The sequence below is a fragment of the Rhinolophus ferrumequinum genome, chromosome 11 (genome assembly GCF_004115265.2).
Source record: "Rhinolophus ferrumequinum isolate MPI-CBG mRhiFer1 chromosome 11, mRhiFer1_v1.p, whole genome shotgun sequence".
NCBI classification, from domain to species: Eukaryota; Metazoa; Chordata; class Mammalia; order Chiroptera; family Rhinolophidae; genus Rhinolophus; species Rhinolophus ferrumequinum.
Window position 1 is genome coordinate 35,358,585 of NC_046294.1, and position 26,555 is coordinate 35,385,139.

Here is a 26,555-nt window from a genome sequence, read left to right on the forward strand (position 1 = left end):
AGGCAGGGGTCACTCCAGGTCAGGAGTGGAGCTCGGGCAGGGCTGCTGACCAACCAGCAGGTCCTTACAGGTACCAGAGCCTTTTGTGGGCTGGTTAAAGGTCCAGGCATGCAGGTATGGCACAGACCGTGAGGAAGGAAGAGGGAGTAGCTTGAAATGCAGGACCAGCTGAAATGCAGGTCCCAGGAGAGGGGGAGGGGCATGCCCTCCAGCCACCCTCCAATAGGAGAATGGGTCCTCCTGCCCTTCTACCCAGATTGGGAGGAGGGCCAACGTTTCCTTCTCCTCCCCCAGGGTGGTCCTGTGAGGTCACTCAGGCTGTGCAGGACCCGTATATAGAGTGCAACATGAATGGTGCCCCCCTGGATTTATGCAAAATGGAAGACCCTCTAGACCTTCCCATTGGACTGTACATGCACACATACACACATACATACTGAGCCCCTCAGCTCAGAGAGTTCCCACCCAGCAGCAGCGAGAACCAAAATCTCTGCCACAAGGGAACAGGTAAAGTACCCCTGGGCCACCACCTCAACCCCGCCCCCAGCATTTCCTCTGCCCTGGCTCCAGCCTCATTTCCCCATTCCCTGTTCCCCCCTCCCACCGCCACCACCCACCCCCCCCCCCCGCCACACCCAAATAAAAGGCAATGTGCCATCTAGCTGGGGCAGCTGCAGTAAGGGATCGCCCCCAGGGGACCAGACATTTAAGGAACCTGTGACTCCTGGTGGCCTCACTATTGGGGAAAAGGAAGAAAGAGACTGGCCAGTTTACAGCCCAGGCAATAACTGCGCCTCCAAAGCCGTGAACACAGCATCTGAGGGTTAGGAGAGACTGGTCACGCAAAGGTAAGACTTCCCTCTTCCCTCAAGAAGGAGCAGAGACTGCTACTTTCTGTGCCCAGAGCGGGACAGCAAGAGCTGGGATAGGGGTCGACTCGGAACCCAGAGGGAGAAACAGGCCCCACAGAGATATATCATTGGGGGGAGATAGCCTTGAATTGCCTGGCTTAGAACAGGGTTTTTGGGGTCCCCTGGAAGGGCACTGGACTGGTAGTCAAGAGGCTAGGATTCCAGTCTGAGTAACATTAGACAGGTCATTACTCTCAGACATCAGTTTCCTCATTTACAAAAAAAAGGGGGTTAAAAACTGCCATGCTAGTTAGACAGGTACATCCATTCATTGAAATACTGTGTAGCTCTTAACAAGAATGAGGAAACCTTATGAACTGGTATGGGGAGATCGCCGCAAGATTTACGAAGTGAAAAAGAAATGGGCTGAATGCTGTGTACGATAGGCTACATGTGAAAAAGCGGGCGAGGACAAAGACATATTCATATTTTCACAAAGGAGCTCCAGAAGGAGCCTAGAGAACACCAGTGGTTACCTGTTTAGGGAGTATTGGGAGATGGACGGGCTCAGGAGTGGGAGCGAGTCTCTTCATATACCTGTTTATACCGGTATTTATTTTTTAACTATGTGATTGAATTACCAATTCAAAAAAAAAAGTATAAGAAATAAAAAGTCAACCTGTGTCTTAACTGTGTCGCAAACAAAAGAGCTGTAGAAATGCGCTGTGGTCTGGCTTTAGCATTCCACCGCGGCCAGGGGTCCTGGGGCCCAGGAAGAAAATCCACAGCTTCTTCCAAGGCCTGCTCCCAAGGCTTAGTCAGAAACTGCCTTCTCAGGTCTGACTTCACGTCCTTCTGATAAAGCCTCCAGCACTGCCTCCCTCGTTCCATGTACTATGGGCAGGTACCCTCGACTCCCTCTGGCCTTACTTAGTTCACTGGGTAAACCTACACCTCACGTCGTCCTCCTCCCAGAACGTGGAATGGTTTAGGATTACTCATTGGGGGACAGGCCTACTGGTCTCTGTAACCAGCCTGGGAAAGTGAGATACAAAGGGAAGAAGGGAGAAGAAGCTTGCTGCCCAACTTCTCCTCACCCTCTCCAGTGCACAGCTATCTCCCGTGTCCACCTGCCCCCGTACCTTCACACACACACACACACACACACACACGCACGAATGTCTCTGAATCTCGCTCCTCCTCCCTTCCTTATCCTTCATGGCCTCATCCTCTCCCGGTCCTCCCAGGTGAGTGCCCACGCCTGATGTCACCATGACGACCGTTCATAAGCAGATGGTGCAGGAACATGTGTCCATGGAGTTCTCCAGCTCCACTACCCATGTGCAGACCTTCTCTCAGACAACCAAGATCGCGGGAGGCAAGTAGAATGGGATGGGAGGGATGCGAAAGGGGCAGCCTGTCTTTCTCCACATCCACCCCCTGGGTGGCCTCAGTCTTTGTGACTCGTGGGCCCTTCAGAAGCCCAAGAGCAACCCTTTCCCAGCCTGTGCTTCTAATCTGTACTTGGATAAAGCTTCAGCCAGTCGGCTATTCATCCACAGATCAGATCTCCAGGAAAACATCTCAGGAAAAATCAAGCCCATGGCTGTGTGTGAGTAACTGATGGCCCGTAATTGAGGTGATCAGAGCCATAGGCAAAAGCTTGTCCCTCTGATGGTGCAATTTTCAGCATGGAGGAAGTTAGGGAGGCAGCTACCTCGTCTACACATGAGTAATGCTGACCCTGTGCCACTTAAGAAATCAGAGACTTTGAGCTGCCAGTGGAGAGAAGATAAACACATAAACAAGTGACCTAAGCTTCCAGGATCTCATCCCTTGGGGACCAGACCTGGGGGAGGGCAGATCCAAGGGAAAGCTGAGAAATGGCCTCAGAGCAGAACAGATTGTTTTAGTCCTGTCTCTAGAGAAAAGTGATTAAAAGACGGTCAGAGGCCAGGATATTGAATATGCATCCTCCCCGTCATTGCCCCTCCTTCAGGTCATTGCCCCTCCTTCAACGTCCTGGAGGGATCGTCCTCTGTGCACAGAGGTCAAGGCCAGATAAACACGCTCTGCCGACCCCTCCTCGTCAGTGAGGCAGAGCATATAGAATAACTGGGACTTGAGACCGGAAGTTGCAAACTCAAGTAATTATGGCAGTGATTCTCAGTGCTGGCTGCGTGAGTGCGGAGGGGCGGGCAGGGGGGGGTGGGGGGGGCAAGAGGGAAATAAATAGCAACACCTTAGTGTCACCCAACTGTTAAATCAGGTGTTTGTGTTTAAAGCTCTCCTAGGTCTAATTCTAATATGCAGCCAAAATTTAAAACCACTGGTCAGTAGGGTCCAGGCAGGGAATTTAAATGCAGGAACACGACGGAAGTGAACTGGAGAGGACATACTTCATCTAAAGGGGCCGTTGTAGTCACCTCCCACTGCATGTTACCATATGGGAATATGAGAATCCAGAAACCTGAATTTTTATGTGAAGTCTCTCAAGTTTTCTATGTAAGGCTACTTTTCGTTTAAACATTGTTGAAGTCAAATAAAAGGTGTACAGGCCAGTGCAGCCTGAACACTGCTTGAGACCTCTGATCACTATTCAACAGCAGGCCACAGCGCTTCTTAACACACGTTTTGCTTTTCAGTCCTTCAGATTGGTGGGGATAATAAATGCACCTACTTCACTGGGGTATTGAGAGGATTAAATAAAATAATCTCTGAAATGTGCTTAGCACAGTTCCTGACACAAAGAGCTCCACGATTCCGAATAATTATTAACTCACTAGCCAACAAGATGTTGTGTCTTGTAGTTTCTATTGAAAGAACAACTTTTTGTTTCCCAAATATAAAATTATATTACCATATTGAGTATACTCTTGCAGATCCTGAGATTCCCTTATGTAGTCCCACTGGAGTGGGAATGTTTCCTGTCTCCCACTCAGGTATCACTGCTCCCGTGGCAATGAATGCAGAACCCACAGAAGGGCAGGGAGAAGGCCCACAGCAGAGCTCAGCTAAGCTACCAGCAGGAGCAGGCCCAGCCCCTCCTAATGCTACTGTGGGACCAGGACTTCCAGGAGAGAAGCACAAGTGATCAAGAAAATCCCAAAAGAGAAGCTTCTTCTTTAAAAAAAAAAAGAAAAAGAAAATTAGGACTCAGGTCCATGGCCCAGTAAGGGTGACAGACCAGTGAGGGGGTGGGAGAGGAGTTGGCTCCCCCTGCTGTTTAAAATTTGCCAAATACAATAACCCATCCATTCTAAAGGCCTCCTTTCTTTTTTTTATTCAGATTTTTAAAATTAATTTATTGGGCTGACATTGGTTGATAAAATTATATAGGTTTCAAGTGTACAGTTCTATCATTATCTGTATATTGCATTGTGTGTTTACCATGCAGTCAAATCTCCTGTCACCATATATTTGACCCCCTTTACGCATTTCTACCTTCCTCCCTCCCGCCTTACCCTCTGATAACCACTGACTATACTGAGGTCTGTGTCTCTGAGTTTTCGTTTGTTTGTTTATGTTGTTCATTTTTGCTTTCAGTTTTATATCCTATATATAAGAGTTAAATCATACGGTTCTCAACATGTTCCATTTGACTCATTTCACTTAGCATATTCTCAAGATCCATGCATGTTGTTGCAAATGGCAGTATTTCATCTTTTCTTACGGTTGAATAATATTCCATTGTATATATGTACCACATCTTCTTTATCCAATCATCTATCGATGGGACACCTCAGTTGTTGCTATGGCTTGGCCACTGTGAATAATGTTGCAGGGAACATAGGGGTACATATATCTTTACGGATAAATATTTTCTAAATTTTCGGGTTGCTGGGTCATATGGTAATTCTATTCTTAATTTTTTGAGGAACCTCATACTGTTTTCCATAGTGACTGTACCAACTTACATTCCCACCAGCAGTGTATGAGGGTTCCTTTTTTCTTAAGGGCCTCCTTTCTTAGCCAAAGCCAGTCTTGCTGGCGCTGGCCTAAAGTGCTCTACCATCCCCCCAAGAAAAGGTCAGTGCTCTGGTCTGGAGTTGAGCTCTGCCGGGAGCCTATTCTGACCTCTCCCCTGCCGCCACAGAGGAAGTCGTGACAAGGAAGTCCTCAAGCACTGTAGAGTTCTTCAGTTTGGTGACTCGGAGTTCCAACATCCCTGAGGGCCAGAGCGTCCCTGAGTTCATGGAGAAGCCTCATCCAGTCACTGCATCTGAGGGTGCGTCACCCTCCCACCCCACCCTGTATCTCCCCAGGCTCCTGGGTGCTTCCATTTCTTCCCCAGTGTCCCCACCACCCCCTACCACCACCACCACTGTCCCCAATACACAAACCCTGGCAGAGCCAGACCAATGGTTCCTCTTCTGCCCGGGCTGGGGCGAGATCCCTGGGAGGAGGGAGAGGCAGGCACAAGGTGCAGCCTGGAGGCTAAGAGGTGAACACGTGTCCTGTGCCCACTGCAGGAGATAAAGCTGTGTTCCGAGCCCAGGTGAAGGGGAACCCCAAACCCAACATCTCCTGGAAGAGGGAAAGTGGCATCCCCATCAAGGAGTCGGCCAAGATGTTCTACGACAGTATTAACAAGGAACACGTGCTGAAGGTGCGGGGTCTGAGCCTGAGATCCAGTTACCGATGAGACCAGAGCTGGGGAACCCAAGCGGGGGAGCACAGGTCCTCTCATGGACAAGACAGCCACCCAAGAACTGGGAGATGGGAAAAGAGGCTGTCATTGCCCTAGAGGAGGGATAGGATAAGAGTCCAGTCAGGAGCTGGGGCTTTCCCAGAGCGGGGAACCAAAATTAGGGGCAGGGCAAGACAGAGCTAGGGCAAAGACAGAACAAATGGAAGCGAAGGAATGAGTGTTCCTGAAGGTGAGAGAACCAAGGGACCCAGAGACCAGCGCTAAGGGAGTGGCTAGAAAGGGGCGGGACCATAGCCGGTGGAGTGAAGCTGAGCTGAAGTGGACCCAGACAGAGGGAGGGGCTGGTCATAAAGTAAGGATGAGGGTTAGGGTTCCTGGGCTCTTCAAGTGAGCCTTCCAGAAAGTCTTACCAACAGCTGATAATCCTTCAGTATAACCAGCTTCTGCAACCTCTGGTTCCCGATCCTTTGAGGAAAAGGAGGGATGGGTCTCTGGGCGACCTAGGCCTATAATTACTCCTGTTTCAATTGGTCTAGCCCCAACTTCCGTTGTGAAAGGCAAAGAGCCTCCCCTCTCCCCCACAGACCAAAGCTGGTTCTTTCTCCCCATAAAAACCCATTGTTGGACCATCAGCCCCCACAGCACAATACAAACTGCCCCAGAGTCCCCCTGTTGGCCACCCTTTACACAAACGCATTCTTTCAGCAAGCACTTCTGAAAGCCCCCTGGGTTGTAAGCGCCCTGTTGCAGGCACCAAAGTAGCCTTGTTCACCGTTTCCTCAGGGGCTCAGCCTAGTGCCTGGCAGGAAAAGGAAGAATGTGTTAACATAGGAGTACTCAGCCCAGTGCCAGAAACTGCAGCTAGAGTGACAGCTCAGAGGAAGTCCCTGTCTTCCAGGAGCTCCAGCTGAGGGGGAGAATCGGATGCAGTATCAGGCTACAAACAGACACTCACACAGACTGCTCCCTGGTGCCTCCAAATCATGGAGGCTGTGCAAACCTCCACACATACACCCAACACTCAGTCCCCCCCCTACCCCTCCAAAAATGCCCTCCTTCCTCATCTCGAAGAAAGTCTCCCTGTGGTCCCCTCCCCGCTCCTCTACTAATAGCCTGACTCTGATCCAGCTGGAGCCACTGACGTTGGATGACTCTGACAACTACAAGTGCATTGCGAGCAATGACCATGCAGATGCCATCTACACCGTGTCCTTGCTGGTGACAGAAAGTGAGCCAGCCCCCTCCTCCTGGCCTTTCTTCTTAAGGACCAAACTCCCCCTGTCTGACCCTGTCCCTCTCTCTCTGTCCTCAGGTCAAGATAAACTGGATTTCAAAAAGATGTTGAAGAAGAGGTGAGGCTGGGCGGCTCCTCTGCCCATAGTGCTATGCCCCGTCCTCCAGGCTAGAGCTTCTCGAGGGCCTCTCAACAGCACCCTGATTTAATGGCTGAGGCTCCGAGAATACATGGAGCAGGGAGGGGCATCTCAAAGTTAGGAGAGGCTCCCTCTGTCTTCAGAGGGAGTCGCTGAGTCCAAGCTTGGCACCCACCTCCTCCCAGGGCTCCCCCTGCTCCCAAGAAGAAGCAGAAGAAGGTGACAGATGAGAAAGAGATGCTGGAGATTTTGTCCAAGGTGCCCAAGAAAGACTTCGAGAAGGTCTGCATAGAGTATGGTTTCACTGACTTCCGGGGACTGCTCAAGAAGCTCAAAGGGATGAAGAAAGTAGAAGTGGAGGTCAGTACCCATGGGGTGGGGGGCAGGGGTGTGCAGAACGGGGGATGGATCTTACCAAAAGTGCTAGTGCCTGTGTGTCTCGTGGTGGCAAGGTCTCCTCATCCTGTACACACACAGACTCAAAGGCGTACTCTCTACAGCAAAAGCAGGAAAGGAACTCAAAGCACCTTCCTTCTACCTCTCCTCTCTTCACCACTCCCGGATGGACTTCAGACTCAGTCAGACCTGGGTTCAAATCCCAGTTCTGATGCCTTATTAACTGTGATCTTGGGTGTCTGTCTGAACCTCAGGTTCCTCATCTGCAAAATGACAATTATACTTTCTTCTTTTGTTTCCATGTTATTGTTGTCATTCATTCAGTCAACCAACTCAGAATAATTAAGCATCTACACTGGAATTCAAGAATCTATGTAATGAGCCCAGGTTTATAGTGACTGTCCCATGAATGATGGTGCTTTTCTCATCCTCCATCATATCTGTCTTCCCCTAAATCAGTGGCAGGGGGTGGGGGGAAACACAGCTATCGATTCAGCCTAGTCATTTCTCCCCAGAGCCGTGGGAGGCTCCTCCAGGATTGGGGACAGACTGGGCAGGCTTCAGATGGCCCTGACACCTGCCATTGTGTTATCTCAATCTCTTAGGCCATCCGGATTCTGAAGCCCCTGGAAGATATAGAGACCAAGGTTGACACCACCGTGTGCTTTGAATGCATCATGGAGCTGAAGGACGCCAATATGAAAATGACATGGGTCAAGGTGGGAAAGCACCTGGCAGGATCCCCCCTGGCAATAGCATTTCCTCTCTGCACCCCGTCCCTTTCCAGACCCTCTCATTATCCATCAGCCATATCCTGTCTTCCATCCTATCAAGAGAGTGCCTCCTGGTATGGTTGAAACTCGGTGGGAACTGGGCTGTATTCTTAGCTGTTCCCCCACTTTGCTGTTTGATTTGGGACAGTTACTTTCCTCTCTCTATCCCTCAGTCTACCCATCTGAAAATGCTGGGTTAGATAGTCCTGAAGGCCACTGAAGAGCTAAGAGAAAGCATCTAATGAACTCATGCTTATTAAGAGTTTAGGCCTTGGGGAAGCAGGGACCCTGGATCTCGCCAAGCCACATAATGAGTCTAGGGAGATCTTTGGGGCCTCTGGGTGTGTTTGGGGATCTTAGAGAGGTAGACATGGCACCCTCCAGCTTAGACTGGCCTTGAGGAATGGGGACCTCTGGAAATCTTCTCCTAAACCGCTTCAGCAGCTTTTCTACCTGTTTCACGGGGCAGGGTAATGAACCACTGAGGATCCAGTACTCCCTGGGAAAGTACGATGTGAAGCAGATGGGCACCAAGTACATGCTGGTTATTACCAACGTGACTATGAATGATGCAGGCATCTACAGCCTGTCCGTGGGTGACAAACGGATGACTGCTGAGCTCAAAGTGCTGGGTAGGCATGTGGGCATGAGGGTCAGGGAGGAGGAATAGCCAGGGATGGGGTCCATGGGGCTATGAAAGAGAAGACTATGCAGGAAAGGACTGCATGGGAGTGGGAAATCATGCAGGAGGGAAATGTGGGGTGGAAGGGAGAAGACTGTGAGATAATAACTGCCATGGCACCATGTAGTACAGCGATGAAGGGCACCATCTCTAGAGTTAGAGATGGTTCAAATCCCAGCTTCTGTCACTTACGAGTTGTGTGATTTGGGGCAAGTTATTTAACTTCTCTTTGCCTCAGTTTCACCATCTGTAAAATGGTGAATAATAGTAGAATCTACCTGTGTGAGAATTAAATGCATTAATATGTGCAAATTGGCTAGAAGAGTGCCTGGCACATATCTAAAACTACATAAGTGCTTTTTAAAATAGCTGTTAACATTACTGGGGAGGAGACCATAAGAACATCATGGGAGGGGACTCCAGGATTCACAAGAGAAATGAAGAGAACGATACTTTCCCCAACTGTGGGCTACAGGTGGCCAGTGACATCTGAGTCTCCATGCCCTCTTCACCATCCCACGCCTCAGGAGAGAACAGAGTTGCAGTCCAGTAATTGCCCCTCCTACTTTTTGCTGCAGATGAGCCACTGAAGTTCTTGGGAGAGATGAAGCCAGTGAAGGTGACAGAGCGCCAGACAGCTGTGTTTGAGATCCGCCTCTCCAAGAAAGTGCCCGATTTTGTGTGGAAGTTCAATGGGAAGGAGCTGAAGAGGGATGAAAAGTATGAAATCACAGTGTCCGAGGATGGTCTGACCCACACACTTAAGATTAAGGATGCTAGACTCAGTGACAGCGGCGAGTTCTCTGCCGAGGTGGGGGACCTGGTACAGAAGGCCCAGCTCACTATTGACCGTGAGTGGTTGGGTCGGAGCTTGAGGGGAGGGCTTCATGCCACAGTAACCTCCATGTGGGCAGTCATCTATTCATCCATCCATTCATCCATCCATCCCTCCCTCCATCCATCCATCATCAATCCATCTCCTCTTTGCAAGGCCCTGTGATGGGTAAAAAGAAGAGTTCTCCTCCTCACTAACTGCTAGTCTAGTGGAAGAGGCAGATGTGGAAATGGAATTAGTACAGAACTTCTCAAGCAAGGAGTCATGATACATTGGGGTCTTATTATCAGCTGGGAGATCATGGGTCAAGAAATTAGCTTTTGTAGCTCTCATATCATATATTATAGTACATTACTCTTGCCTGCTCACATTTTCATATTATATAGCTTGTGAGGAGAGTTGCACATGATGGTGGCTACACCAAGAAGCATGTCACACATGTGAACCACACTTGACACATGTGATGTGGAATTATCATTGCTGTGATGGAGGGAGACACAGAAGCTGGGGGAGCCCAAAGAAAGGGTACCACCTGGTGATGTCAGAAAGGATGTGATGAGGTGATAACCAAACTTTACCAAGAAGAACAAAAAGTAGAAGAGAAAGAGGAAGAGGAGAAGACATTCTCCACAGAGGGAACAACATATGTAAAAGCCCAGACACCAGAGAGACAGTGTAATTATGGCTAGAGTTCCCAGGGGGCATTTATCCCATTTTACATAGGAGGAAACTGAGACTCAGTGAATGCAGTGCATACAGTTAGGCAGCAAGTAAGGGGCAGAGCTGGGACTCTCCCTGCTAGGTACCTCAATAGGTCACATGTTGCACACAAACACACTCCATGTCACAAGTCCCTGTGTTTCTGCAGAGCTGCAGAAAAGGGATATAGGAGGTCCAAATGTTTATCTGTCCTCAGGCATCCCCATCAAGTTTGTGAGCACCCTCAAGAATGTACGTGTGAAAGAGAAGAGCCGTGCATGCCTTGAGTGTGAGCTGACATCCAAGGATGTGACGCTGCGCTGGAAGAAGAACGGGCAGCTGCTGGAGCGTAGCACCAAGTACAGCATGAACCACGAGGGCAAGCGAGCAGAGCTGATCATTGACGATGCACAGCTCAGTGACGGGGGCGAGTACACTGTGGTGGCCATGCAGGACGGAGACCCCACTGAGTACTTCAGTACTGCCATGGTCACCGTAGAGGGTACACACTCACCCTGTCAGTCCCCACTGACCAAACCCTCTCCAGACCCTAATAGTTCCCTACCCTGGACACTGATCAGCCCGCCTACTGACTCCAACCCTCGCCCAGTCTATGCTCAGTTTCTACCTCCTCACTCTTACCAGCCCCCATCTGCCAAATTCTGACCATCTCTGATCTCCCAGCGCCTGAACATCTCTGTCTCTTAGACGCTGACCATCCCACACTCTTTGACCCTGACCAGTCCCTACTCACTAGCCCTGACCATTCCCCACGGACGCTGACCACCCTCAATTCCCAATAACCCTGGGCATCCCAAGACCAGCATAACCACAACTAAGCATCTCAACTCCACTAACCACCTGCATCCCCACCGTCTGTTCCCCATCTCCAACTGAGCATCCTAGTCCCCACTGACCATCCTCTGATGCTCCTCAACACTTCCCCCCATTAGCCATCTCCCAGTTTTCCTGATCACCATTTCCCAGTGCCACTGATTTTCCCCCAACCCCTCACCTATTTGCTCCCATCCCCACACTGACCATTTGCAAACCTCCTGCTCATCATAAATAATTTTGATAGACGCAGCACACCTGGCTCTTCCCAAAGCACACCTCTGCTCCCTTTCTCTCTAGAGCGTCTGGCCACGGTGAAGAGCGGGATGTCCGACGTGCACGCGGCCACCGGGAGCCCCGCGGAGCTGTGCGTAGTACTGAACGACGAGAAGGTGGAGGGCGTGTGGCTGAAGGACGGCAAGGAGGTCGGGAGCAGGGCCTAGGGAAAGGGACCAAGGAGGAAGGGGGCCAGCGGGCAAACACTCACACTCACGCCCACCTCTTGGCTCCCAGATCACGGATTTGCCCGGCGTGCAGATCGTGAAACAGGGTGCCGTGCACAAGCTCATCTTTCCCAATATGGGCCCGGAGCACGAGGGCAAGTACACTTTCCGGGCAAAGGGCGCAGAGAGCGAAGCCTCGGTATTCGTTGCAGGTAAGGTCGCCACCCACTGTAGAGAAACCTCAACCACGCCAGCCCCGCCCACATGCGTGTAGCCCCTCCCCCATCCCCTTGACTCCTTCCCCATCTCTGCTGGGCGAGCCTTCCCTACCGCCCCAACCTGCAGATCCTCCAACCATCGACCCATCGGTGCTGGAAGCGTTGGCCGCGCACCCCGTGACCGTGAAGGTGGGCCACACGGCAAACATCAAGGTGCCCTTCCGGGCAAAGCCGCTGCCCAAAGTGACATGGTACAAAGACGGCGTGGAGGTGACAGAGGAAGAACGCGTGTCCATGGAGCGCAGAGAAGACCAGGCGCTGCTCACCATTTCCAACTGCGTGCGCGAGGACAGTGGCCTTGTCCTGCTCAAGCTCAAGAACGACCACGGCTCAGCCACAGCCACTGTGCACCTTAACGTGCTGGGTGAGGGCAGGACCCTGGCTGGGCTGGGCGCACCTACTGCCTGGTGCTCAGAGGATAGAATTGGGGACAGAGTCCTTTGGGTTGTGAATGGGATTGGAGTGCTGGCTTTGTAGCCAGCAGCCCCACTTCCTGTCTTCCTAACCAGGTGGCCTTGGGTAGCCTAAGCCTCAGTTTCTCTTATGGAACAGGGTGACTTTTTTAAGTATCTATTTCAAGTGATTTTTAAAGCACACCTTCTAATGTTACTTAAGTATTGACTGAGAGATGAGGACATGCTTGGAAGTAAGGTGAAAATGGGGTGAAAGAAAGATGGGATTTAGGGATGAAAGTGAGGTTGGTTGCAAAGAGTACTGGGGTTCGAAGTGAAATGGAGTGAGGGGAGGTGAGAGATAGGATTGAGGATAAAATGAGGTTGAGGAAAAGATGGTACGATGTGGGGAAGGATTTGGGATGGGTCTGAACATAAGGTTAAGGAAAGAGATGAGAAGATGGCCTTCGTGAACTAATAACATTCGACATGCAACACACACACACCATCATGACCTCCTCCATTTGCATCTCCATGAAGCTGCGGGGTGGGGAGATGTGAGTTTCAGGTCAGTTCAGCAGCAAGACTAAGCACCTCCTGTGTTCTCAGTACTGGGGACGCAGAAATGAAGTATCCCCAGCAGTACTTCAACCCAAAAGGGATGAAAACTGGTAGACATGTAATTATAACGTAAGGCAGACTGTAATACCAGCAAGCACTGGAGTTCTGGAAGCTCAGAAAAGGGGGAGATCTTGTCTGGAAGAGGACAAGGAGGGGATCAGCCGAGGAAGGGGCCCCGCAGGTCTCCAGTTCACCCATTCCTAGGCAAGCAGGAGTCTCAGGGGGGCAAGGATCGAACTTTTTGGACAAGTCTTAGAAGGAAGCGCAGTGGACACAGAGAAACGATCCAGAAAGCTCAGAATCTAGCTATGTCCCAATCTGGCTGGACCTCCAGCGAGTGGGATGAAGCCCTCTGATCCTTTGCTCCAAAGCCCTGTTCTGATGCTATCTTCTGTCCTCAGACCGTCCCAAGCCTCCCCAGGGCCGGGTGGAGTTCCTGGAGCTCTCGGGTAATTGTGTGCAGATGAAATGGAAGGCTCCAAAGGACAACGGTGGGCGGCCTGTGACCCAGTTCATAGTGGAACGGAGGGCAGTCGGCAAAAAGTCCTGGGTTAAAATAGGCGAAGTGGACAGCAAAGTCACCACGTTCTCTACCAACAAAGTGGAGGAGGGCAAAGCCTACCAGTTTCGTATCCTGGCGGTCAATTCGGAAGGAGTGAGCGATCCACTGGAGACAGACGAAGTGTTTGCAGGAAATCCTATTGGTCAGTGAGATAGCCCCGTGGTCAGTGGGGAACTCAGGGGTCAGGAGGGGGGCCTTCAGCCAGTGAGGAATGCTGGTCTGTGGGGAACTACACAAGGTCATTTCTCTAGCTGCCCCATGAGATAGATGGATTCCAGAGCAAGAACACAACATTGTTTGGGGCAGGAATTCTCAACTTTTTCCAGTGAGAACACATGTACAACATACTCCTGTGTGTACCCAGAACTGTGCACAACTCCAGGGAACTGACTCCGCTTGTTTCTCCATTCCAGAAATCATCGTGAATCTAAGTGAGAGTGATGTTACTTGAGGGATAACCTTGAAACCATGCTAAATTTATTCTGAAGAAAACCCTGGACAACATCAATATTTTAATTATGATTACCGTGTTTCCCCGAAAATAAGACCTAGCCGGACAGTCAGTTCTGATGCGTCTTTTGGAGCAAAAATTAATATAAGACCTAGTCATATTTTACTATAATATAAGACCCGGTCTTATACAATATAATATAAGACCGGGTCTTATATTAATTTTTGCTCCAAAAGATGCATTAAAGCTGATTGCCCAGCTAGGTCTTATTTTTGGGAAAACATGGTACTAATTAATTACTTTCTACACTACTCCCAGCTGATCGCATGTCCCAATGTGTCTAGAAAGTACATTCAGAACTAGGGCATTAGGGGTGACACAGGTTGGAAGGTTTAAGTCAGTGATTCTGAATCATTAAAATCACCAACATCTTTTTAAAATGCTAGTGCCTGGCTTTCACCCCAGGCCAAATAAATTATCGGGATGTAGGACTTAGACACTAATTGTTGGTGTTGTGTTTTTTCCTTCCCAGTTCATTTGATCTAAGAATCATGGGTTTAAGGTGTTTTTTTAAAGAGGGGGTGAGAAGTCAGCATGGAATGGGCAAGTGTCTTCATGCTCTCTCTCCTAACCGTTGTCCTCTCTCCATCCCTATAGAGCCCCCTGGTCTTGCCTCCCAGCCTCAAGTGACTGACGTGACCAAAGAGGCCGTGACCATCACATGGAATGCCCCCACCCAGGATGGGGGAGCCCCAGTGCTCGGCTACATTGTGGAGCGGAGGAAGAAAGGCAGTAACTTGTGGGTGCCAGTCAACAAGGACCCCATCCAGGGTGAGTTTCTAGGGACAGAGACCCAGGAGGGACTGAGGGAGACTTTGCTGGGTGGACCCATGTACCCCTGCTGCTCTGAGCATACTCCCTCCCCCACCTCCACTGAGGTTTAACCCTTTCTTCTATGTCCCCTCAGTCTGTGGTCTCCCGCCCCATGGGCCTCCGGGCCTCATAACCCCTCAAATTCCCATTTCAGACACCAAGTGCACAGTGGATGGTCTCCTGGAGGATACAGAATATGAATTCCGAGTTATAGCTGTGAATAAGGCAGGCCCCGGACATCCCAGTATGCCATCCAACTCAGTGGTGGCCAAAGACCCTGTCAGTGAGTTTGGGGCTGCCAGGCACCCATACGTAGTAGAATTAGCCATTCAAGGTAGAGAGAGAAGACGTCTTCTTTGGGAAAGTCTAACAGGAGGGGGGTCAAAGAGTCTTCACTTTCTGGGAGCTCCCAGCCTGTTGGAGGGACAGCATTCAGACCTGGAAAAGCCAGCAAATAAAGGTTGAGTGCCAGGGACCGTGAGGAGGCAGGGTGGAAATCAGTTGTTTATCACACTTTGAGTATTTCTAGTATTAGTTGAGTTAGTAGAAGCATGTTTGAGGATGGAGTATGGGTATGGAGGGTGTCGTGTTTAGGAGGGGAGGTGGGGATACTGCATGTGAAAGGATATGGTAGAGAAGGGTGGGTTAAGGGCTGGGGCGTTGAATACAGAGGGGTTGAATGTGTAGGGTAAGTTGAATTTGGAGGGTATTGACTTCGAGGGTGAAAGTACTGAGTCAGTAAGAGAATTGAATTTGGAGTGTGCGTGGTTGGATATCGAGGGTGTTAACTAACGGGAGTTGGAGGTAGAAGTGGTGAAGTTAGGTTTCAGGGTTATTGAGTGTGAAACTGGTGTGGAGTTAGTGGAGATGGGTTTGGGGGGGATGACTGGATGTGTATTGCACCCCAGAACCGCCAGGCCTGGTGCAGGGCCTGCACGTGTCTGATTCGTCCAACTCCAGCATCTCCCTGGCCTGGCGGGAGCCTGCGGAGGGAGACCCGCCCTCTGGCTACATCCTTGAGATGCGGGCTGAAGACACCAAGGAGTGGTCCAAGTGCACAAAGATCCCCATCTCAGGCACCTGCTACACGGTGGGAGGCCTCACTGAGAGGCAGAAATACTTCTTCCGAATCCGGGCTGTGAACGAGGCTGGGGTTGGGGAGCCTGTGGAGTTGGATGACGGGGTCCGTGCTATGCCACCACCAGGTGAGGACACAGAGAGGGCTGAGGGTGTGGGCCCCAACGTCCTAGCTTCCAAACCTTCCTCCCTGGGACCTCATCCCCCAGAGGGAAATTGGGTGTTGCTGTGATTAAGAAAAGTCGTCCAAGCTTACTGTGCCTGGACAGAGCCAGGGGTCACCCCCAGGAGCTTCCCTGCCAAAAAAACAAAACACATTGATTATGTGCCAAATAGTATCTACTGCATGCCAAGGGAAGTGTAAGGGATACAGAAACAAATAAGACACTGGACCTGCCCTCAAGCGTTTTATATACTAGTAGAGGGAGACAAATGAGAACACAAATGCTTCACAGTAATGCAGGGCTGTTAGTATCTGTATGTCCTGTAACGGGGACATGAAGGAGGAGAGGTTGGGAAAGGCTTTGGAGGGGAAGCTTAAAGCTGATCTTCTGGAAAGAGAGGTCCATTCCCCCATTTCTGTTTCCTCCATCTCAGCTGCCCCCAAGTTTGACCTCAGTGCCCGGCTGAAAAGTCACATGGTGGTTCGTGCTGGGACAGCCCTCTGCATCCATGCCGCCTTCTCCGTGAGTCATTCTTGACCCTGGCCCCAGATGCCCACCACTCAGCCAAGATGGCTGCTGTAGCTATTGTAGTCTCTGCTTCTGACTCTGCCCCTCGCCCAATATCTGGCACTACAACCTGGCAGGAGACTCCTCAACATTGGGGGGGAGGGCCTGCCCCCAAGTACCAGTTGGGTGACTCCTGGTGCCATCTCTTGTCACCACCAGGGCTCACCACCACCCAACGTGATCTGGCAGAGAGATGGCATTCCCACCAAGGGCAGGGAAGCCATCACCAAAGGCAAAAACTACTCCCAGTTCCTCATCAATAGCACCAAGCGCTCCGACTCCGGGGTGTACCGCATCTTGCTCCAGAATGAGTTTGGAGAGGCACACTATGACATCCATGTGCGAGTGGCAGGTATGACAGTGGGCAGGGGCCTCGAGGAGCAATCCCTGCACACTCCCCAAAGTAGAGTTCCCCACTGCTGCTTGAGTTCCTGCTACTATAAAGTCCTGCCTTAAGGTAGTGAAGGCTTCTCTGGCACCACAAAGTAAGACTTCATTAGCCTTTGCCTTCATGGGGTGGGTTTCCACATGTTCTCACTGTGCTGAAGCCCCAGGGGCATTGAACTAGGACCAAGCCCTTGTTTCAGTTTCTGCAGTCATATCTGGTGAGCTTTGGGACATATGCAGAGTAGGTCGGAAAAAGAGAGCAGAGAGAACCAGTGACAGGCAGGAGGAACAGATGGAGATGAATTCATTAAAAATCGGGGTGACCTCTTAGGGCTAGAAGCTTTAAATAAAGCCCTAAACCCCCAAAGGATGAAGGGATGAACTTTTATTGAAGTTACTACATGCCAGGCATTTTACCCAACATTTCTATGATAGTTATTGCTTAGCCCTATTTTTGCAAATAAGGAATTGGGTCTCAGAAAAGATAAGTAACTTGCCCAAGTTCACAGGGCTAGTACATAGCAGCGCTATACTTCATTAACAGTTCTTTTTGATTCCCAAGAAGCCAGCTGCCTGAGACTCAAAGGGCTTGGCAGGTGGCTGGGGTGGGGGCACAATACTTCAGGTCCCTTGGGGTGGTGATGGACCTTCTGACTGTTCCAGATATACCACGGCCACCCACAAACCTACAGCTGTTTGAGGAGGTCCCCAATACGGTGACTCTGACCTGGAACCACAGCCCTGACGTGCAGGAGGATGGTGAGGCCCACTATGTCATCTTGAAACGGGATGCCAGCACTGCCACCTGGTTCACAGCTGCAGAACGCGTCTTCAGCAACAAGTACACAGTTACCGGCTTGCTCCCTGGCAGGAAGTACTACTTCCGAGTGCTGGCCCGGAACGAAATTGGTGACAGTGACCCACTCGACTCCAAGGATACTTGGCTCGTCAACAAGGACAAGAGTGAGTCGGGGTATTTGGGGGTTCAGGTTACATCTGGGATCCCTGATACTGGGGACATAAGAGTGACATAAGAGTTGCCAGGGGTGGGGTGGCGAGATGGCTCAGTTGGTTAGAACGCGAGCTCTCAACAACAAGGTTGCCGGTTCAATTCCCGCATGGGATGGTGGGCTGTGCCACCTGCAACTAAAGATTGAAAAAGGCAACTGGACTTGGAGCTGAGCTGTGCCCTCCACAACTAGATTGAAGGACAGCGACTTGGAGCTGATGGGCCCTGGAGAAACACACTGTTCCCCAATATTCCCCAATAAAATTTATTTTTAAAAAAAGAGTTGCTGGGGGTACCCAAGACTTCAGGTGAAATCAGAGGATCATTGAGGTGGAAGGGTGAAAGTCAGGGTCGCTGGGGGGGAAAGTAGAGGTCAGGAAACCTAGAGAAGATACCTTTGGGGTACCCTGAGGGGTGAGGCTAAGATGGTGGTGGGGAGGTGCCCTGGGGGGCCGAGTGACAGTGGAGGGCCGGATGGACTGGTGGGGGGGGGGATGCTGAGATGTTGTCCTCTCTGAGCCAAGGGGGTCTCTAAAACCCTCACTGGGAAGGATCTCTAACGGGCAGGGAGCAGGTGTGACTGACATCCAGGAACCCTGGAGGGAAGGGGTTAAGGGTGGGGACAGTGTCAGGAAATGTGAAAAGAGGGGCTAAATAGGAGAGAACTGAGACCAAGGGGGCTGTGATGACATTGAGGAAAGCTTGGACGGAGAGTTAAAAGTTGAATAACAGCTCAGGTCTGGGAAGCTGGTGGCTGGAAAGAAGTCTAGGACTCCAGGGTCTGGGAAAGTGTAAAATCCCGTGGACCTGGCTTAGGTCGGGGAACCCTGAAGTGGCAAGGGGGGTGGGAGAGTGGCAGAAGGGGAACTTCAGGAACCAGTGAAAAGGCTCCAGAGTTGCCGGCATCTGGGAATCTAACCCAGGTCATTGGGGCTCCACGAGCTGGGTCTCGTGGAGCGCCTTCCAAGCTCTAAGACAGTGGGTGACAGGTGGGGATCTGGGGGTGCTAACAGCCTCTGCATCCCCCCATGCAGTCGAGGACCTGAGCTCCAAGCTGAAGCCATACCAGAAGAAGGACTGGCGCCACGCGCCTCGCTTCCTGACCCCGCTCAAGCCACACACAGTGCTGCGCGGCCAGGACTGCACCATGACCTGCGCCTTCCTTGGGAACCCGCGGCCCACTGTGACCCTCTACAAGGGCGAAGTCAACATCACAGCCAACTCCAAGTTCTGGTACAACTCCACCAGTGGCGTATGTACACTTGTCATCCCCACCTGCACACTCAAAGACAGTGGCGAGTACAGCGTGCTGGTGGAGAACGAGCTGGGCAAGGACCGCAGCAGCTGCACGCTCACCGTCTATGGTGAGGGTGCCATGGCATGGGGGCAGGAGGCGGGCTGCATCCCTTCTGGGGCAGAGGCACAAAGTGGTGTCTCGTGGGCTGTTGACTCTCTTTGCATGGCTGGCAACTTTTATTTAATCTGCCATCAGGTGGCATACACACTCTCCATCCTCAATGTCATTTGTTATGTGCCTGGCCCCTGCAGATGTGGAGGTTTGCAAGCCCTTGGCGGACTGTGGTTTGCAATCTTTGCTGGGCCTACACTTGCCTTGAAAAAGACACCGGTGATCAGGCCTAAACCAGATTCACCAACCACAATCTCTCTGGCAGGGTCCTGGAAGGAATCTTGATGTTTACAAATTTTTGCAAGTGATTCAAGATTGAAAACTACTGGTCTAGGCCAGATGGGAGGCACAAATGCGGGGAGGATGGAAGGGAAGCTAGTGGAAGCTCTCCCTCTGCACATTTGTGCCACGTTTCTGCTCATGTGTACACATGGAGGGGAAATATTTTAGTCCTTCCTACACAGGGTACTGTCTTCCCGCCCACACAGCTGGTAGCAATGAACTCCCGATGCCATGCTGACCTGCCTTGCTCCCTCTTGCTTACACTCCCTCCTAGCTGTCCCGTGATCCTCTCACAAAATCCCAACCAACAGGGCCCCTCCCCCACCCCAACTCCCTCTCCAGCCACATCCCCTGCCACTCCCTGAACTCTCCATGGCACTCCATCAGTGTCCATCGTCACCGTGGTGACAGACATTTTTCATCGTGGTATAGCTACCTTTCCTTGGGAAAAGGCCCATGTCCTGTTGCTCTGTCCCTCAGGTACTCAGCTACGTGTCTGGCACTGAGGTGAAGCCTTCAGAGTGGCTACTGTTAAACTGTGTGACAGAACTAGGCCAGGGAAGGTGCTGTGGGAGATAGCCAGCTTTCAGTCGATAGCGAGATCCCTGACCACTTAATTCTGGTTGGAAGCACATGGGCCCAGGGTCCTGGCTCCACCATTGACCCGCCGTGTGACCTTGGCAAGCCACTCTAAGCCTGTTTTCTCCTCTACTTCTTAGGGCTGTTCTGAGGCTTCAATGAGATAGTGCATGGAAGTGCCTGGCACGAGGCAAATAGTGCCTGGCAAATATTAAATGCTCAATAACTGGCAGCTCTTGGCCCCACACACTCACCTGATCTTGAGAGACTGGGACTGGAGCCATGCCAGCCCCAGGGGAGGACGGAGGGTCCCAGGCAGGGTCTAGCCCCTGGTTCCTGCATAGTAACTACAGGTCCAGCTGTATGAAGTCCCCCTTGCTCCTAGCACCATTAACACTACTATTTGTTTTGCTCTTTCAGATAAAGATGACAAGTCAATTCTAGCATCAGTCACGGAGAGTCTGCAGAAGAAATCAAAGTACCTTATGTGAGCTCCAGCCCATCCCGGCATCGGGCGGACGTTGTGATGTGGGACTCCTTGGCCTGTCTCGGGCATGGTCCCCATGAGGGAAGCCCACTTTGCTCTGTGGTGCTTGTCAATGTCAACATCCAGTGAAGGGATGGGACAATAAATGACTGAGCTCACCCCTGCCTGTTCCTGAGGGTGGTGTACAGCCTGGACCTAGGGGTTGGAAATGGGCGTGGGGCGGGGATGCACAAAACCCAGAGCTCAGAGCCTGGTCCACACCCACCCACATGGGGAGGGGCCAGCTCCCCTGTGACTGGGCCTTGACTTGCCTTCTCTCCTCTCAGGGCATGGATAGGCAAGTGTCGCCAGATTCATCCTTCTCCCCATCCTGCTCTGTCCCATTTCTTTAGACTGGGCAGGTCTGTCGTCAGAGTTCAGGGTTTATGGGATCAGGACCTTGCCTCTTATGTGTGTAGGGTTCCCACTCTTTGAGGACTAGAGCATCTCAGAGCTACAAAGGATTAGTCATCCAGCTCTAGCTTTCAAATTTAGGTTTTGCAGCAGAATCCTTCCTTTTTAAAAAAAATCTTAAGAAGCTACTGGACTTGAAACAAAAGATAGGGGTCTTTGAGCCTCCTTCCTCTACTGATTCTTTTTCTATCTTCTACCAGGGATTTCTGTAAAAAAAAAAAAAAAATCCTTGCTTGAAAATCACTGATTCATCCAACACCCACATGGGACTTTGAGTCTCCTATCACATCCCCGCAACTATGCAACCTATCTACTAATGGCACATTCACCACCACCCAAGGCTTCCCTTTCAAATTCTGGGTCAGGGCACTGCCCATTAAGATGCAAATGTCCCTGGAGTGGGGGGGACACATTATTCTGCCAGGGCTTCACATCCAAAGTATGAATCACCCAGTCTAATCCCATTCCTCCCATCTGTTCAACTGAGCCCAGAGTCCAAGGAGAGAGAAGATGCTGGAAGGGAATCTGGATTGTGTCGGAGCAGGCAGCAGGTCTGGGGTTAGGAAGGGAGGAGGTGGGCAGCAGGAAGACACTGGGGAACCTGATGCACAGGCAAGCGCATCAAGGACAAATGTGGACAGTGGCGACTACTACCCATCCCCCATCCTCCTGAACTACATCCTCACCCACACACACGTGACTGGTCAAGTGAGACCCACTCCAACCAGTACAGTGTTACCAGAGCCAGGGAGCCAGCCTGGCGCCAAGATGCACTGGCCAGGACTGTGACCCAAGCTGTGAGGACATCCAGGGCCCTGGCTCCACGTTCCCACCCCCTCCTCTCCAGGACAGGCATGTACCACACAGACAGACAGACAGGGCAGCCAACAGCCCATGGTTTTTATTGTTTTTTCACATGAGCAATAAAGGATGGAGTTGTCCAATCCTTGCTCCTCTTGCATTGAATGTGCCTCGGGTCTTAGGACCCTAGAGTGTCTTTGGAGCCCCCTCTTCTTGCTTGCAGTGCAGGAGTATCATGGAGGAAAGCATTAAGGGGGAGGGGAGCTCCCAGCTCTCTGAGCCAGGCTCAGCACCCCTTCAGCAGCTCCCTGAGGCCTCTCCCTATAAGACTTTAACAAACAGCAGAACGAAGACAGATGGCAGAGAAAGACAGGCTGGGAGACAAATTGCACACACACAGACTTACACACACACACACACACACACAGGCTGGCCTCTTCCTTTGGCATGGTTCACCCTAGCCCTGGGGACAGAGTCTCAGAGTGGCGACGTGGGGCCTGAGCTCCGGGCTGGCCTTTGAGAGAGATGGGACCAACTTGAATACTTAATAGCTCAAGCTCCCAGCCCCTCTCTTGCCTACCTGGACACATACCCCTTCACCTTCTCACCTACCACCTAGAGATTGAGATTGTTCAAGTAACAAGGATAGATAAGGGAAAGGGAGCCTGTCCACCCTCATCTAATCTTCCCAACTAGGGGCCTACGAGAGGGGCGTCAAGCCTTGGCACTGATTTCTCCTCTCCCCTTCAATTCTACATAGAGCAGAAAGAGTGGGAGTGGGTCAGTCAGACTCTTCCATCTAGTAGAAGTAGGGAGAGGCCAAGAAGCCAAGCACCGTCGCCCTCCAGAGGAGCTCTGACAGTCCCGCTGGGGCAGAGGTGGGGAGATGTCTACTTCGGGCTCCAGCGTGGGGCATTCCTTTAGCTCATTTTAGCTCTCCGCATTGTCCTGGACTACTAGCTTTGCTAGAGAGATCCTTTCCCGCTCACCCCCTCAAACTTGTACATTTTCCAGGTGGTACCTACTGCCCCAGGCTGGTACTGCAACCATCGGTATAGCTTTTGCCGTTTGCCAGGTTCTGGACCCCAGTCCCAGGAGGAGAGAGGGGTGACCAGACACCAGCCCCTCAGTTGGCCTTGCTCAATCTGTAGTCTTCCCCTGGATCCCGGCTCTCAACAGCTGACAGGGCAATGAGCATCTGGGCGGCATAGTAAGTGGACATGATGAGTGCCCGCGAGTAGGGCACGGGGAAGCAGAACTTATTGAGGGCGATGGTCAGGTCTGAGATGATAAAGAGCAGTGCACCACTGCCCGCCGCCAGCTCAGTCCAGCGCCAGGCTGCCCCAACCAGCCGTAGCCCTGCTATCGCCCGCCAGCCCATGAAGCTGATAATGGCCACGTAGACCCCCACCAGGTAGGTGAAGGCACCCGAAAGGCCTGGGTAGAGGAAGGCATAGGACAGGCCCGACAGCACTGCCATCACCACACCTGTCCGAAGAGCCAGTGGCCGCATGCCAAAGGCTGAGGCGTAGAGCATGTGGGTCACAGCAAACATCAGTAGACCTGGGAGTAAGAGAATGAGGGGGTGCTAAGGGCAGGCTCAGGTCAGTAACACGTAATGAGGTTGAGGTGGGGGTGGAGTGCTTGGGATAACCCAGGAGCTTTGTCTGAGGAGTAATGTGGGGGAAGAAATTCACAAAGGTAAAGACACCCCCCCACACGCTCCCCTGAGGAACTCTAGAACTGACCACCAGATCATCTGCAAGGTCATCCTCCTCCAACAGGGGCCCCACAGTGCTTGGTCTCAGAACCCTTCAGATTCCCCATATTCTTGTTCAAAAGCTCCCAAATTTTTGGCCCCCCTGCACCCTCTAACCCCCACCCCCAGGTAGCTACTGCAGCAACTGACCGTATTCAAAGTAGCCCTGGTCCTGCCAGATGAGGAAGGCATCACCTAGGGCGGAGAAGACGAGCCCCACAAAGATTCGGGTGGCACTGGGGTGGGCCAGCAGGAATCCTAGGCCGTGGGCCAGAAGGAAGAGCCAGAGGCAGAAGATGGGCAGGCACTTGATGAGGGCGCTGACCCACGATGGGCTGGATGCGGGCAGCCAGAGCACAAAATACACGCAGGTGGCCTTGAAGAAGGGCACCAGCTTGGGTCCCTCACTCTTCACCTGGAGAACATAGGACAAGGGCAGCACTCAGAACCTGGGAGTTCAGAAGCCCATAGGAGAGCTCAGACATCCATCCTAGAGACAGGCCCCGATGGGGCGGACTGACACACACAAACCAGTTTGGCCTGCCCCAACCAGCCAGGATGATGTAAACAAGCCCATCACCACCCTGATGCTTAATGGATTAGGCAGGGGACGGGTTCCACTATACCTGCTGGCCATGTCCACTCTTGGTCCTGGGGCAGGACCCGAACGGTCATTCACTGGGCAGAAAACAGACCTTGGGATAATGTCTCCTCCTGCAACCAATGCTTCTCCCTTCTGGCCCCTCTCTCTCCCGCCCCAAAGTCCCTTTAGCCCCTCTGCCAGCATCAGCCCCCAGCTGTCTGGAATGGAGTCTAGTCAGCAGGAAACTACAGAGACGCTACAACTGGCCAACTCGTGATCCTCAGCAGTGGGGCCAGGGCACAGGCTTAGGGCCCTGGCAACACCAAGGTGAGTGCCAGGAATGCGTGAGGTGGGGCACTGCCAACCACCTCTGCCCCCATAGGTTTTCTCCTCTGCCAGTCTACTCCGCAGCCTCCACTCCAGCTGCCCCAGCCTCACAGTAGCCATCAAGGACAAGGAGAGGAGTTAGGGATGCTGGCTAAAGAAATGGACCCATGAGTTGGGAGCAAGAAAACTACCCCTGAAATGCCAGGAATTGCAGGGATCTGGGGATTGGAGGGACATGTCAGTCAGTCTCATGTCCCAGAGAACAGGAGCAACTCAAAGCACACGAGAAAGAGAGGCAGGAAGGAGTGGAGGTTCTCCCCCCAGCTTTTGATCTGAAGCCAGCAGAGAGGCTGGGAGGAGATGGAGAACTGAAAGGGGGAAGTTAGAGCAGCTGACTTGGTCTCAGCCAGATTAGGGGGAGGGTGGCTAAAGAAAGGTTGTGTCCAAGGTCACTGCAGACACTCTCCAAGCTGAGGGAGGGGGCTGCTGCTGATATTCTGAATAACTGATCTCCTGAAACCCCTTTCCTTGGGCTTCTTTCTGGTACAGGGTCTCTGAAGGCCATTCCGAGCAGCTGAGGTGCCCTGTGTACCCACACTGCCCAAAGTGATTGTGCATCCAGCTGGGCGAACTGTCCAGCACAGAGCTCTGGGGACACACTCAGACTCCCAGACACCAGCTACCTGGGGATTGATCAGACTGTGATGGGAGACTGGGAAGAGGAAGGTGGGTGGGCCCAGGGTCTAAGCCTGCCTTGCTCTGCTGGGGCCAGAGCAGGGAGAAGAGATGACTAAGTCCCTTCCTCTGGAGATGCCCCATCCAAGCTGGGCAGGGCAGAGCCTGGGCAGAGGAGGAGACTGAAGGAGACGCACAGCCCCCATAGTCCCCAGGTCTCCCCAGTATCCACCTGCCAGTCGCTGGAAGCATCAACCCCCTCCCCCAGCCCCATGTTACCTAGAAGAAGAAATAGGCAGTAGTAGCTGGGGAGACGTTGACAGTCATAGAGAACCCTGCACTTGACCGAAGGGTGGGGAAGACACAAAAATTCGACTTGAGAAAGTCTGAGAAAGAAGAGGTGTCAATAGAGAATCACCCCTCTTCCTACAGCGCGTTATCAACGATGCTTATACTCAGGGGTGTACCCTCCTCCGCCCCAGACTTGTTTATAAAATGAGGAAGCGGAGGAAACGAATTTGGGACAGGATTCCCAGGAGGTCCCAGTCACCCTCCTGCCCTCCCTCGCCCTCTCCCACGTCTCCCTGTGGTCTTCCCACGCAGAACCCGTCGCTCTCTCCTTCTTCCCAGCAGCTACCCGGTCGACCCGCGGCAGACGCACAGAGATCAACAAAGTCACGCTTCCGAGTCACGTGCCCACTGTGTCCCTCCCTCCCGCGGGCGGGCGGGTGGACCGGGGGCGCAAGGAGGAAGGGCATCACGGGTCTGAGGAGCCCGGGGCCTTGACAGCAACCGCCGGCCGCTGAGGGACCTCTGCCCTTCCTCGGCCCCCAGTGACTTGGCTGGCAGCACCCTAGTCCCCAGGCCGGTGGGCTCCGGCCGCGCCACACACTGGCTCGCTCGCTTGCTCGTTCACTCACCACGGTGACCGGGGACACCATGGCGGCGGCGACGGCTGCAGCAGCTGACACCCCTTCTCCGGGCTGCAGCGGCCAGTAAGCGCCAGTAGCCGGGTGAGAAGATGACAACGTAACAAAGCCCGGGATGACGGACAATACCTCCCGCGTGCGGTGCGCTGGGGTTTCTGTCTGCGATCCCCACGACGTCACCACAGACATGGCCAATGAGCGGGCTGCAGTGGGGGCGAGGCGGGGCCTGCTGGAAACGCCCTCCAGGTCCTAGGGGCTTCTGCTCCCAGGGGGCGGAAGGCGTGGCCTCCAGGGAAAGCAATGCCACAGGCATCCCAGAACGTGACGGAAACCCCAATCCCTGGATGAGGACCG

General features: G+C 52.3%; 2 protein-coding genes across 3 annotated transcripts; one reads left to right on the plus strand and one right to left on the minus strand.

Annotated features, from left to right (window-relative positions):
* The first annotated feature begins 430 nt into the window (after positions 1 to 430).
* On the plus strand, positions 431 to 21,851 carry IGSF22 (immunoglobulin superfamily member 22). 2 transcript variants are annotated; one of them, XM_033119842.1, is made up of 24 exons: positions 431 to 507; positions 695 to 848; positions 2,099 to 2,229; positions 4,948 to 5,079; positions 5,324 to 5,460; positions 6,631 to 6,730; positions 6,815 to 6,854; positions 7,061 to 7,235; positions 7,877 to 7,990; positions 8,514 to 8,676; positions 9,305 to 9,577; positions 10,478 to 10,762; positions 11,395 to 11,519; positions 11,608 to 11,749; positions 11,883 to 12,179; positions 13,230 to 13,532; positions 14,499 to 14,672; positions 14,869 to 14,997; positions 15,623 to 15,919; positions 16,389 to 16,477; positions 16,682 to 16,874; positions 17,573 to 17,872; positions 18,953 to 19,282; positions 20,608 to 21,851. In XM_033119842.1, exons 3-24 carry the CDS (start codon positions 2,124 to 2,126, stop codon positions 20,676 to 20,678), a joined length of 3,975 nt encoding a protein of 1,324 aa, XP_032975733.1. In that variant the 5' UTR covers positions 431 to 507; positions 695 to 848; positions 2,099 to 2,123; the 3' UTR covers positions 20,679 to 21,851. The 2 variants fall into 2 exon arrangements, with proteins under 2 accessions (XP_032975733.1, XP_032975731.1); XM_033119840.1 differs by lacking the exon at positions 431 to 507 and having other exon boundaries at positions 678 to 848.
* A 161-nt stretch (positions 21,852 to 22,012) lies between these two features.
* On the minus strand, positions 22,013 to 26,367 carry TMEM86A (transmembrane protein 86A). Its single transcript, XM_033119843.1, has 3 exons — positions 26,193 to 26,367; positions 23,838 to 24,102; positions 22,013 to 23,491 (listed from the first exon to the last, which is right to left on the minus strand). The coding sequence occupies exons 1-3, from the start codon at positions 26,211 to 26,213 to the stop codon at positions 23,055 to 23,057; spliced, it is 723 nt and encodes a 240-aa protein (XP_032975734.1). The 5' UTR covers positions 26,214 to 26,367; the 3' UTR covers positions 22,013 to 23,054.
* Positions 26,368 to 26,555: the final 188 nt, after the last annotated feature.

Bases quoted from the DNA above. Each gene is read 5' to 3' on its own strand.
- IGSF22 (XM_033119842.1), top strand. From the start codon at position 2,124: ATGACGACCGTTCATAAGCAGATGGTGCAGGAACATGTGTCCATGGAG. The intron at 5,461-6,630 runs GTGCGGGGTCTG...ACTCTGATCCAG, and splicing joins ACAAGGAACACGTGCTGAAG to CTGGAGCCACTGACGTTGGA. The intron at 9,578-10,477 runs GTGAGTGGTTGG...ATCTGTCCTCAG, and splicing joins GGCCCAGCTCACTATTGACC to GCATCCCCATCAAGTTTGTG.
- TMEM86A (XM_033119843.1), bottom strand. From the start codon at position 26,213: ATGGTGTCCCCGGTCACCGTG. The intron at 24,103-26,192 runs GTGAGTGAACGA...TATGTTCTCCAG, and splicing joins TGGTGTCCCCGGTCACCGTG to GTGAAGAGTGAGGGACCCAA. The intron at 23,492-23,837 runs GTCAGTTGCTGC...TCTTACTCCCAG, and splicing joins CCAGGGCTACTTTGAATACG to GTCTACTGATGTTTGCTGTG.